The sequence below is a fragment of the Lates calcarifer genome, linkage group LG11 (genome assembly GCF_001640805.2).
Source record: "Lates calcarifer isolate ASB-BC8 linkage group LG11, TLL_Latcal_v3, whole genome shotgun sequence".
Taxonomy (NCBI): Eukaryota; Metazoa; Chordata; class Actinopteri; family Centropomidae; genus Lates; species Lates calcarifer.
Genome location: NC_066843.1, coordinates 16,485,244 through 16,498,566, shown reverse-complemented (window position 1 = coordinate 16,498,566; position 13,323 = coordinate 16,485,244). Strand labels below are relative to the sequence as shown.

The window sequence follows — 13,323 nt, the reverse complement described above, 5'->3', positions numbered from 1 at the left end:
GACCATCAAGAGCACCAGAGTCAGGACAGTGTGTAAACTTTAAAATGAAACCGCTAAAGCAAATACTGTACAATGGAGCTACAGTCAGTCTGGATAATGTTTAAAGAGATATACTGACATGAAATTTTGAGAAAACCTTTAAAAAAGGTTTGCTAAATTACTGCCCCATACAGAAAATTAAGCAGCAATCATTTTGATAATCCATGAGTTGTCTAATTTTTCAAGCAAAAATGTTAAACCTTCTCTGATCGCAGCCTGAGTGCGATCAGTGATATGAGAATCTGGTTGGTGTTGAACAAAACAACAGATTTGATGACCTCACCATGGGCTCTGAGAAATTGTGATGTTTTATAGATGAAAAAATTCATTGATTAATTAAGAAAAAATAATTCTCTTAAGTTATGCCAAATAAATAACAAGTAATTGTACGGCATGGTTTACTAAATTGTGTGCACAAATTTGTTAATCTCTTGGACTCCGTACATTTATCCTTTTATGTATTTTTTTATATTATGTCTTATTCCTGAAAACATATTGGACGTTTAAACCTTCATGTAGATAATTAAATTACATTTCTAGAAAATACAAATGAACAATTAAGTTAATGGACAATATGCCAAACATGAAAAAATTTATTTAGATATTATGAATGTAATAAAAATGTCACTGAGTAATTGATTTAAACCAGTAGCACGGCCAACAGTTTTCTGTCTTTCACCACTATGTGATGTGGGTTAATCAAACCTCTCGACGATCGTTTAGTCGAGTCTTGTTCCGTCAGGTCAGAGGTCAGTCTGCGCGCCTCACACTGTTGAGAACAAGAAGCAATTCCGTGACAAACAAAAAGTTACTCAGCGAACACCATCCAGGGTGGTTATTAAACCTTAAAGCTACAAAAGCTGTTGTGGTTTCTCGTCGTGAAGCTCGCTGATTGTTGACAGGGTATCGGTAAGCCTGGCTAGCCTCGTTAGCCACTTTAGCTGGCTAATGAAGAAGTCCCTAGCTAACTAGCTCAACTTCAAGCTAGCTAACAGAAACGGACATTTCTCTGAAGGTAGCTCGGCAAACCAACGCATGCAGACATGCAGGAGTTACTGGCTAACGTGGATCACATTAAGTTCGACCTGGAGATTGCTGTGGAGCAGCAGTTGGGAGCGCAGCCTCTGCCCTTCCCCGGCATGGACAGTAAGTGCTGGGGTGCTAGCTGGTACTTAGCCGTATGTGGACTCTAACGGCTGTGTCTCTGTTCGTGTCAGCTTTGGTCTCTTGACTCTGTTAAGGTGGTAATAATGTGTTTTTCTGCAGAATCCGGGTCTGCGGTATGTGAGTTCTTCATGAGAGCAGCTTGTCTGAAAGGTAAGAGCACACCATTTCAACAGCTGTAGGAATCTTAACTCTGTATGAAGTTAGTGTATGTAGTGTCCACACATAATGAGAATAACTAAAACATGACAGTGCCAAGTCAGTGGAATGAGAAATAACTTTTTAAAGAGATACTCCAGCAATTTAGTGTTTCACATTCATAAAGGTGAGGGACTCACAGGATAGATTTTTTAATTGTCAAAACTGAAGCAGTAAAGGAACTTTCGTTAGTCTCATTGCGTTAAGCTAAAATAAAGCCAGGATCCTGTTGTCATGTTTTAAAATTACATTTATTATCAATGACATTTTCAGCTTCACATCCATCCTGCTTATAGTTGCTGTTTATTTGTAACATCCCTCCCTTCACTATTTAAAACTACCCTGCAAAAAAGCACTTAAATGTCCACTTGTTGCCCACACTGAAGTATTTAAAAATAATGGTGGTTGTCATTAATGTTGGTGATCAGTCAGATGCATTTCCTGTGGCTGCCTCTCAACAAAATCCTCTTTATGAGCAGCAGGAAGTGACTGCTTTAAATTAGCAGTAACTAAATAAATAACAGCTAGTATATACTTGCACAACCATCTTAACAGATGCATGCGCAAGATGCTGGTAGGTCAAGGTTTTTTCTAAGTGTGGGAAAACCTGGCAGTTGAAGTGAGTGAAACAAGCAACTAGTAACACTGCCCAGTGGATATGAATTAGCCAAATTGTTGCGTTTGTGTCAATTGATTGTTTTTTGTTTCCACTCTCAGGTGGGATGTGTCCGTTCCGTCATATCAGTGGGGAGAAGACAGTGGTGTGTAAGCACTGGCTCAGAGGACTGTGCAAGAAGGGAGACCAGTGCGAGTTTCTCCATGAATATGACATGACCAAGATGCCTGAATGCTACTTCTACTCCAAGTTTGGTTTGTTGATTTTCTCAGAATCGCACAGATGAGCTGTTGATCAGCATCCATCGTTAATATGCCTGCAGTGTATTTCTTCCTTCTCTGTGCAGTTGCTGGTTAATGATTTGAGCCTGATTTTATTTGTGTGTTGATGCTCACAGGTGAGTGTAGCAATAAGGAATGTCCATTCCTGCACATCGATCCAGAGTCCAAGATTAAAGACTGTCCTTGGTACGACCGAGGCTTCTGCAAACATGGTAGGTCCCAGAACGCTCTGTTTATGTGCACAGTCTGCCCCTGCTGCTTCTTCATCTGCAGCAAAACACCTTCTCTACTTCCTGTTATCCATCTGTGTTATTATATTGCTGTTCCTGACTTTTTGTTCATGTCCCTTTCTCAGGTCCCGACTGCAGACACAGACACACAAGAAGGGTTATCTGTGTGAATTACCTGGTGGGCTTCTGTCCGGAAGGAAAATCCTGTAAATTTATGCAGTATGTTTTCCTTTTCATTTGATCCCTACATGATAACGCTCTTTCTGCCATAATAACAGTATATGATGAATTATCTCATACAAAAGATAGAGACCGCAATAAAATGAAAATATTTGGAAACTCCCCCCTGCAGTAACATAGATTTAACACTGAGATGTTCCTCTGTAGCCCTCGTTTTGAATTGCCAATGGGAGCTTCTGAACAGCCTCCTCTACCACAGCAAACCCAGAACCAGACAAAGGTGAGAGGATACGAGCACAAACAGCTAATACACACATCTGCTGCATGTTTTAAACCTGCTACTTTGTTGCTGAGCAGTTTTTCTTTCCCCGTGTCCTGCTGCAGCCCGTGCCTACCATCGGCCGCTCGTCACTCTCTCTAATCCAGCTGACCAACTCCAGTCCAGGCCAGCGGCCGCAGAACAACACAATGTCGGGTGCAATGCAGCAAAATAACATGACTGCCAACAGAGGTCCTCGTCCACTGGACCAGGTCACCTGCTACAAGGTGAGTCTCGTTTGTTTGTTTGTTTGTTTGTTTGATGTGGCTTTGTGTGCACCAGATAGATGTATTTGCTTTCTTTTGCTGAATTAGATAAGAGGATTGATGCCACCCATCACTGTTAAGTAATTATGAAGTTACCACTAGCAGCCTTTTGTAGGGGGTTATGTGCAGGACTGTTTCTTGGTTGGGGGCACTGACTTCCCAGAGTCTCTGCTGGTTGCTTGGCAACTGCTCCCAGCCAAATTGTTTGGCACATAACACCAGGTAAAACAGTTAATTATAAGTTTTACACTTCAGTTTATGAACAAAAAAATTGAGATATAACATGTTAATCAGTGAGCTTTAGAGGTGGTTGGCTTGTTACCTTTAGACAGAGCAAGGCTAGCTGTTTCCCTTTGTTTTGTCTTTAAACTATGCTAAGCTAGGTGGATGCTGCTGTTCAGATATTTAAGTGGGATCTTTCTACTGAATTGTTAATTGAACTATTCCTTAAGGAGTAGCTTAGTTACTAGGTTACTTCTTCAACTTAACAGGGTTCACTATTATCTGTGATTTTATAAAAAAGTATCAATGTTTCAGTGTTTATTTTTATTTATATCTCTGTAATCTGTAGTCTTAATGCTTTTGTCTTCCCTGTGTCTGCAGTGTGGTGAGAAGGGCCACTATGCCAACAAATGCACTAAAGGCCATCTTGCCTTCCTGAGCGGACAGTAACCTTCCAAACACACCTTGTGGTCCAAACACCACAGTGCTGCAGCTCGCTCTGCTGATGTGAGCAGAGGAGACAGGAGGAAGCCCCTCCGCTCCACAGGCTGAAGTTAAAGACTTTTTTTTTTTTTTTTGCTTCTTACAACCTGTGGATATGTGAAGATGACAACAAGGAAAAGACAGAGGTCACATCTGCGCGGCTGTGGCTGAATGACTCGATTTGTTGGGTTTTCTACAATGTTTGTACTGTGTAGCACACTGACTCTGAAGAAGTAGGCATCAGACCCACTGTCCAGTCTGCAGCAAGTATCTCCAACAGAGGTGCAGAGCTGTATTTGGATTGCATTTGTTATACCAGACCAGTGCTGAGCCTGCTAATTGTAGTAAATCTGTCTGACAATGTTAATATTAAAAACACAAAACAAAAACAAATGTGATTAATACCAGCAGGAATGTCAAGTAATGCTGTTTGTACACAAACTGTGATTAATCAGAGCCAAAACCCATCCTGTGTCACTACCTGAAACCCACTTACCACACACAATATTTCACTTGTCAAAATTTACTCCTCAACCTAAACTATGTGGTTTTTTTTTTAACTAAAAATCCTGGAGATAAATTGTTAACCATCATACATGGAGGCCATGTGTTGTTAGATCTGAACACACAGATCATACAGACTTTAACTAAGACAGTGTGTGGGGGTAAAGAACTTTGGCTCAGCTCAAATTGTATCCACGGATAAGTTTCATTGTTTGACATATTCTTACAATCTGTACAGTGTGTGCAAATAAATGTTCTTGTTACAGATTTACCTGTTACACTTGTATTCATGTTACTGCAACAATGAGACAGCCACTAGTGTTATCACATAGGGTAACTGACAGTGGAGAGTTTTAAGTATGAACAGCTTTAGATGTAAACAACCAACCATGATGTACAACTGTAAATCTTTACATTGTTTATTGGTCACAACAGTCACATATTAACACTACAGAGCTGAGGGTAGAAAGAGCAGGGGGAGCAAAGAGATCTATGTTCAACCCCTGATGGTCTGATGGCTGCTGAAGGGGTTTAGTGGTACTTCCTCCAGCGATCGTGTTCTGGAAGAGAAGATGGAGAAACAGAGGTGAAGGATGTTAAACATTCAATTTAAAAGTTAGTTTTTCACATCAGTGATGTACTGAAGACAGAGAAACTGGAGTACACAAATAAAATATTGGAGATGTGACATTTACTCTCAAAAAAAACAATCTTAGCAAAAGGTAGAACATCACAAATGTGAAGTAAAGGAGTGTATGTATTTCTTACTGATGTGGTCGTATTCCCACAGGTAGCTGAGGGCTACGTAGCCAGCCAGCAGCATAGCTATGCCACCGAAGCCTCCCTTCTTCACATTGATGTACTTGTTGTAGTATCTGTCATGGCCTGGAGGGAGGCAAAACAAAAAACAAAATGGCATAAACCACAGGTGAACTGCAACAAGGTGAACATGTGAGTGAACATGGTAAAAGGGGAAATACATGTCAGAAACACAGCATGTGATTAAGACTTCACTGGTGTGAACCTCTTGATGATGAGGGTCGATACACTTCCCATCCTCTGTCTACTTCTGAGGCTGTTTTCACATAGTATCTTGCTAAGATGGGCTTACCCCAATACTGTGAATGACATGTTTCATGAATTAACCTGTTCAAATGTCCACGGTGACAGTTGACATGTCTGTGTCAGTGATTGTAAATAAATATTTACAAACAGATTTTTTCAGCAAAGTTAAATATGGACTTGTCAGTAGACTGCATCTGTATATTCTACCTACAGTGCAAGTTTTACCAGGTGATCCAGCAATGACCATTACATCTGACTCTTTTCTTAACGTCGGTGATTCTTTAATGATGTTCACTTTATAAACTGTCAGTGGGGTCGAATAATAGTTTTGTTGTGCTGTTTGAAGTTCATCAGCAAACTGCATTTCTGCAGTATTTGTTGGGGAGCTGACTGGATCCATCACAGCTTATCTGCCATCAAAATATGCATTTAAAAGGTTATTTTATTGCAATTTCCCCAAACACTAATGCAATGATGCCAATTGCCTGCAGAGCCTGACCACTGCGAGCAGGTCTAAGTGAGTTAGGAGCCCTCTAACTTCCCACAGACTAATAGGACCTACCTTTAGCACTAAAATGCTTTGGAAATGCCCCTTTTATGGGAGCTACTTTTTAATCGTTTTGTGATTATGACAATGCTGAACTGACAATCTTTCACAGCAATTGTAAAATGGCAGTTTGTTGTGAATGCTGATGAGAATGAAATAAATATATATGTTTCCTAAATATTTAGTAAAAAAATAATGATTTGAGATTGTATCTCCAACCTATGTGAAGGGACTTTGCTCTAATGTGATGCTTTGTGAATTGTGCTGCTGACACAGATTTAGTCCCTTTTCCATCCAAAGATCTGAGAAATCTAAAATGTTTTAAGAGCTACAAAGTTGCTTAATGTTGAAAACTGTGAAATCCACTCCTGATTTGTGATTAAACTCAAGCCAACGACCCAGAATTAATGTGGAGGAGATAAGAGGACAGAAAGAGGTTTTTAAAAATCCTGAATAAAGTTTTTAAAGTCAACATGTTTGCTCACCCTTGCGCAAGGCTGAGATGAGGCCATTGGGGGTGAAGTCTCGACCTCCAAGCCAAGTTCCCAGCTCACCCAGCTTCACATCCATCAGACGCTTCTCAACTACAGGAACTAGCCACAGGTGGAGAAAACAACAACATTTAAAATTACATGTTGTCCACACAGAGCAGAATCTGCTGTAGCTCTGCTCGTCTGATTTACATGGGCCTCCAGAGATCACAAAAATAAAATAGCAAAGTTAGTTTTTTCAATAATTAACTTATCAGAACAGCTTGCCCCTCACAAGTTAGCAGAGCCTGAGGTGAGGACTTGCTTAAATACCTGAACACTAAGGTGTTCAATTTATAACACAATGAAATGAAAAAAAGCAACATGTTCCTTGTTTTGTGAAGATGCGGTACTTTCCTTTGACTGACAACTAAATCACTATTTAATTGCTCAATAAAAACATTTGTCCAAAGAAACACTACTCATTATGCATGAGCACAACAATAATTATTTATATTTATAAATTTCTTATGTTGAAGAAATTTAATTCTGCCTGAGCTGATATGATGTTAATTCAATGAGCAACAGAAAATGAATCAGCAACAATTTCAACAATATGTTACTTATTAATAACTTATTACTAATTATTTTTCAAGCAGAAATGCCAAACATTTACAGGTTTCACTGTTTCAACATTTGAAGATTTACAACATTAGTTTTATGTGTTGGTAATTCAGTATTGTTGAATTTTGCACATTTGCTCGGACAATAGCTCAGACAATACAAACAATGTGAAGATGTCACCTTGGTCTCTGAGGATTTGTGATTATTAAGTATTTGTCACTATATTCTGGCATTTACAGTCATAGGTATTGAAATCAGCCGGCTAATTGATACTGACTCACTGGTTACAGCCCTGAATTCTGCAGAGAAGTAAACAACTTCATCTTTTAAAAAGCAGAAAAACTAAAGTATTCAGTTTACAGATAAAAAAAAAAAAAGTGAAGTTAACACTGAAAAACACCTACAGAGTCACTTAAATCTACTCTTCACAGTTACTTTTCACCTCTGGAGCCAAGTACTGTGGGGCCACATCTGACTTTTAACAGGTGTTTGTAGCTGTACAGCAGCTGTAATGAATGAATAACATGTAGCCCGCCGATTAAAAAACACTGTAAGGCAAAGCTCAGCCTTCAATGTTTATTTTTTACGGTTTATTTTTGCAGTAGGCCTGAAATTAACCGAGGATAGTATGAGAGTTTGGATTGACAGTAGACACTGGGTTTGCAGGCTACCGTGCAAGCTAACCAAAAGAAATGGTTACATAACTTATATATACAACATAACTGTCACATCAATCTGCTCACTGAACATGGCAGTTTATTGTCTAAAAGCGGTTCGCAGATTAATTTTAACTACAAATCTGCCAATGACCCGCAAAGTCCTTGACGTGACTCGGGGGGTTGAGTGCGGCCTTCAGTCAGACTCAGACCTTCACCTGAACCAGTAAGGGTCCGTCTGACTGAAAAACACACACAGGCTCTGGAAACATCAACATTCACCGACAACAAGGCGCAGAAAACAGACAAATTGTGATTATTTTAGCAGAGGACACGATGTATTACCTGGTCTGTCCGCCATCTTGACTGGTGCAAGGAGCTCGCAGCGGTGACTGATGGGAATAAAACGAGGAAGTGCATTATGGGAGAAGATGTAGTTTTTCCATTTATCCACCAGAGGGCAGCATAAGAAATGAGATCACTGATGATGAGACCAAGAGGATTTCTAACTGCTGTTATTTCTAAAAGCATATCAGTGGATCGTAAGGTTTTCATTAATGGCGCTGTGTACAGAAAAACCTTATAAAAAAGGGAACTAATAACGACTGGCGTTTGTTTTCTGTACACTAAAAGGCTAAGTACAAACAGGCCAAGTACTAAACAAGGGGCTTGGCAAATACTTTTAACTCCTCCATTAGAAAATGCCATTTGTATACTGAAAGTAAAAGAAGATAAAGTGACTGTAGACCATGTATTGTTTTTGTGAGGTGTATGGATTTAATAGATTTTGAAAAAGAGGAGGAGTGAATGCTCCTCAGTGTAAACCTTGCAGAAGTTGTGTGGGAGCTCTTCAGACAGTAATTATGTGATGCTAGTTAATTAAATATAATTTGATCCTTTATTTTCAGCTTTAAATATTTTATTGGGGATAACTGATGTAGAAAAAGTCATTTGTGTGCATGTGTTTATGTCTGAGAGGAAACTTGTTCCAGGTGTTGCTTTTAGCTTAAACCCCCTAATACAATGGTTCCCAACCAACTGCCAAACAGGTCAAAAGATGTCATGAGACAAACAGGATAGGAGAGCATAAAAAAGACATTTGCTACACAAAATTAAATTTTTTTTTCTGATGTTTCTTTAATCACAGCTTTTCTCTCATGAATACCTGGGTGATGTTATCTCTTCAGGACGAGTGCTAAAACAGCCATTCAATTAGTCAACTGACAGAAAATGGTTCTGCATCAACTGTGGTAGTTTTAATAATTAAGTAATTTTAAAAGAGAAAAAAAGCACTCATACCAGCCTGTGAAATGTAAAGATTTATTGATTATCTCTATCTTGAATCACTGAAAAATGAATCTTAAATAATAAAATACACTATAGATGTCGCCTTGGACTCTGTGGAACCTAAAAGACCATTTTACACAGTTTTCTGTCATAACATCAACTAAATGGTTAATTAACAAAGTATTGGAAAAAGTAATTAATAAAGAGAATAATTGTTGATTGAAACCTGTGTCATTGGTTGCAAATACACATTGCTCAGGATTAAGAGGTCACAAGTCAGTAAGGTGGGGAACGACTGCTTCAATGTAGACTTTTTTACACTGCTTTGTGTTTCTGCGTGTATAGATACCAGTGAATATAAATATCTTGTATGAAAACTGCACACATGGGACACACATGGGTTCACTTTTCACAGTAAATCATCACTATATTGGAGTAAGTTTTGCATTCATGAATTAATACATGATCGGTGGTATAATTTGAAAGACTTCGCCCTATAGGTATCACACATTATCCATTAATGTAGATCTTCCTGCTAACATAGACAGAAGGAAATAAAACAGTCAATACAGAGGTAAAGATCTCAGTGCCTATTAATCCTGTACCTCATAAATGAATCACATAAATATGTAATATTGATTGTTCTTTAGTGTTGGGTAAGAAAAGAAAGGAAATATATCATGTTCTGATTCCTCAGGGTTTTTTGTACAACCCCACATTAAATCACTCTCTCCTTTAGGAAGCACAGTGTGTCAGATCTCATGTATTTTCAAACAATGACCTGAAGGGTTTACTGCTCTGGTGCCTCCTGACTCTATCAGGGAAGTCTTTTCATTCCTTTATTTTTTCAAGAGAAAGCAGCTGATCGATGAGCAGCCAGTGGCACTGGTATCCAAAATGTACCTGAAGATATAGTTAAGACCGTATTCATGCTGGTGTTTGTGTTTTTGTGTGAGTGGCAGAGGTGGTGCCGTGGCGGTTCAGGTCCCTTCTCGGCTCGCCCACCGATCAATACACTCCTCTCTATCTCACCTCTCTCTCGCTCTCTCTCTCTCACACACACACACACACTGAGGGATTGAGGGTGTGTAGTAGTGGTTTTGGCCTTCATCCAAGACTGAGCAGCAACCTCTTTCCTTTATTAGACTGATTCCTCTGCTTCCCTCTAATGACATTCATTAGATGAAGGACTCATATAGATGTCCAACACCCACTGCGCTTTTCTCCCCCCTTATCTTTTTCTCTCATTCTCTTTCCCGTAGGTGGCTTCATGACTACATTGTGTGTGTGTGTGTGTGTGTGTTGAACATGGATGAATCTTCACCAGGTTTAGTCTTTGATGTTGATGATTCAGCTCTCTTTACTGCCATGTTGACCCAGATCTTTCCTCTCTTCTACACAGTTGCCAGATTTTTCTGATACTAAACAGTCTAATCAGAGCCTCAACTTTCTCCCATTGTCACAAAAGTAGTCCAGTTTTTTGCTTTATGTTGGCAAAGAGTTTTTTTGTCTGTTCGATATAGAGTATGTCTGGATGAAATAATAATTGTAACACAGCCAGCCCCTCAGCACCTCTGTTCTGTGAGAGCAGAACGGAAAATAAAATACTAAAAAGAAATGACTCAGTTTCCCTTGACTCTATTGAGCTTTTTAGTGTCTTTCGGCGAATTGTTTTAGGTTTACTACCTGCAGCTTATTATTCCCATACAGGTTCATACTAGAACAGAAAACAATAAATACAGTACATTTACTGTTTTCTGCACAGAAGGCTAGACATATAGCCAGACAGATATTGATCACACCAATTTCATATTTAGATTGTTTTGAGTATTCAGGTAGAAAGCCCAGCACACAGATTTGAGGAGTGGGGGAAATAGGTTTGGAAGGAATGTGGGAGAATGTGTGTATTATTTCTCTCCAGAGTGGCTGTATTTCACCATACGCCAAAACATAACAGAAGAGAATTCCCTTCTCATAACATTGCGTTTTGAAACAAGATCAGGATGTTTGGTTGTATTTGTTACATTTTTCTTTATAACATATGTTCTCATTTTCCACTTGCCCACAGCTTTACTTTTAGTTTTCTCTCTGGGCTCTCATGGTGTCATTATAAGCTTCAGGTGGCAACTGTTTTCATTGGAAAGATTCTGATAAACCTACTGAACACGACCTGCCCAGTGCCAAACAGCAGACAGACAAAGTTAGTGACCAGCTAGCTGGTGAACAAAGTGGTGCATTTAACGACTTAAGAGACAGACATTTCCCTCAGGTGTTGGTGGAGACCAAAAACAGAGCTAACAGGTGAATGAATATTGAACTTGCATTCATTAGGAGGCCATCAGTGACTCTGAATGAATGATAATGTTGCTCTGTGGTAAGCAGTTAGCTACACATTCACTGTATGAATTTAAAAAGTGATGATTTGCCAGTGCTGTGTTCAATTCAATTCAGTTAAATTAAATTTTATTTATATAGTGCCGTATCACAACAAAAGTCATCTCAAGGCGCTTTTCATATAGAGCAGGTCTAGACCATGCTCTTTAAAATAGGTATTTACAGAGAGAGACCCAACAAATCCCACCATGAGCAGCACTAGGCGACAGTGGCAAGGAAAAACTTCCTTTTAAGAGGCAGAAACCTCGAGCAGAACCGGACTCAGGGTGGGCGGCCATCTGCCTCGACCGGTTGGGTTTAGACAGAGAGAGAGAGGGGGAGAGGTGATCTCATTTCTTCACTACTTGCTTCTGCTGCATCCAAGTGACAAACAAACAAAAAACAAAACTGATTTCAGGTTAAAAAATGTTGGACATTTGAAGTTCAGCATCATCTTAGTAAAAAAATAGCGAGAAGATTGATACAACTCTGTTTACAATATGGAGCTGGAGCTAGCAGCTGTTAGCTTAGCACAAAGACAGAAACAGGAAGCATCTCGCTGTATCTGTCAAAGAAAGAAATCTGTCTACAGCATCTCTAAAGCTCACTAATGAACACAGTATATCTCATTTGTTTTATCTCTACAAAAACATAAAACAACATCAGTTTGTGAGTTTACAAGGGGTTATGTGACAATTTCTTGGCTGGGCCAGTGACTCTCTGGATGTTTGCCTGGCAACTTCACAGTGACGAAAGGCTCCATGACGTCACTGCACCACCCAATTTTCTAATCTAATTTTAAGCAATAAAGTGAATAAGCGAATTTCCAAAATATCCTTTTAAAGTTATGGCAGACAGACCACAGAGGTCACTGTCAGTGTCTATACTAATATGAACGTAACCTATAACTTTTAATTGGAGGAAACTGTCCAGCTGTCTAGCAAAACCTCTCCTCTCCTCCCCTCATGAAGGTCACACACTCTGTTGAACTAACATCTTGCGTCTGTCTGATTTACACACAGCTCGAGCCAGAGCCTCTAATCCAATCTCACTCTGTGCTGTTGAGAAGCCAGCACACTCCTCCAGAGGTGGCAGATGCTCAAATGTACTCATTGAACACCTACACACACACACACACACACACACACACACACACACAAAACTCACAGATGCAAACATACAGAGACGTAAACGCACAATGACAGACTGACACACTGAGCAGTCATGCAGAGGCACACACACACACTCACATACATGCACACAAATTTCATTTGGGCTGTAAAGGTTACCAACAACATTGTAACATAATCTCATTTAGGGAGTGAACCCATGAGCAGAAATGACCCTGTGGTCCAGGTTCACCTGCTTGTTTATTGGTTTTGTTTGTTTGTTATAGTGCTGCTGAGGGCCTCAGTGCACTTCAGAAGAGTCTGTACAAGCTGCAGCTACACACACACACTCACTCACATACAAAGACACACACACAAGCACTAGGGGACAGATGATTTTATTCCACCTCAAGAGGCAGGTGCCCCCGAGGTCTGCCACAGAGACAGCTCTTTGAAGCTGATGGAGAGAGATAGAAGGAGAAAGAACGAGCGATGGAGGGAGGGAGGGAGGAGGCTGGAGAGGCGAGCTGGTTTGTACGAAGAATAGACAGACAGGGAGAGGAAAGACAGGGATAAAAGAGGATGAGGGAAGAAAAGAGAGGGAGACTGTGAGAACAAAAAGGAGAAACTGGCAGCAGAGAGAGAATGGTGGAGGGAGATGAAGGATAAAGGAGAGAAAAGAAGAGGGGA

At 39.8% G+C, this 13,323-nt stretch overlaps 2 protein-coding genes across 2 annotated transcripts; one reads left to right on the top strand and one right to left on the bottom strand.

The window, feature by feature from the left end:
- The first annotated feature begins 295 nt into the window (after positions 1-295).
- On the top strand, positions 296-4,769 carry cpsf4 (cleavage and polyadenylation specific factor 4). The gene is made up of 8 exons (XM_018667693.2): positions 296-1,185; positions 1,306-1,356; positions 2,119-2,271; positions 2,415-2,510; positions 2,654-2,747; positions 2,916-2,988; positions 3,093-3,254; positions 3,897-4,769. The coding sequence occupies exons 1-8, from the start codon at positions 1,083-1,085 to the stop codon at positions 3,963-3,965; spliced, it is 801 nt and encodes a 266-aa protein (XP_018523209.1). The 5' UTR covers positions 296-1,082; the 3' UTR covers positions 3,966-4,769.
- A 136-nt stretch (positions 4,770-4,905) lies between these two features.
- atp5mf (ATP synthase membrane subunit f) lies at positions 4,906-8,308 on the bottom strand. The gene is made up of 4 exons (XM_018667694.2): positions 8,210-8,308; positions 6,600-6,707; positions 5,271-5,387; positions 4,906-5,062 (listed from the first exon to the last, which is right to left on the bottom strand). The coding sequence occupies exons 1-4, from the start codon at positions 8,223-8,225 to the stop codon at positions 5,034-5,036; spliced, it is 270 nt and encodes an 89-aa protein (XP_018523210.1). The 5' UTR covers positions 8,226-8,308; the 3' UTR covers positions 4,906-5,033.
- Between the last annotated feature and the right edge of the window lie 5,015 nt (positions 8,309-13,323).

What these genes read in the sequence shown, in the direction of transcription:
- cpsf4 (XM_018667693.2), top strand. Translation starts at nt 1,083, where the DNA reads ATGCAGGAGTTACTGGCTAACGTGGATCACATTAAGTTCGACCTGGAG. An exon ending in CTACTTCTACTCCAAGTTTG is followed by an intron (nt 2,272 to 2,414) that starts GTTTGTTGATTT and finishes TGATGCTCACAG; the next exon opens with GTGAGTGTAGCAATAAGGAA. An exon ending in AAATCCTGTAAATTTATGCA is followed by an intron (nt 2,748 to 2,915) that starts GTATGTTTTCCT and finishes GTTCCTCTGTAG; the next exon opens with CCCTCGTTTTGAATTGCCAA.
- atp5mf (XM_018667694.2), bottom strand. An exon ending in CATCTCAGCCTTGCGCAAGG is followed by an intron (nt 5,388 to 6,599) that starts GTGAGCAAACAT and finishes GCCTCCCTCCAG; the next exon opens with GCCATGACAGATACTACAAC. An exon ending in GTGGGAATACGACCACATCA is followed by an intron (nt 5,063 to 5,270) that starts GTAAGAAATACA and finishes CTTCTCTTCCAG; the next exon opens with AACACGATCGCTGGAGGAAG.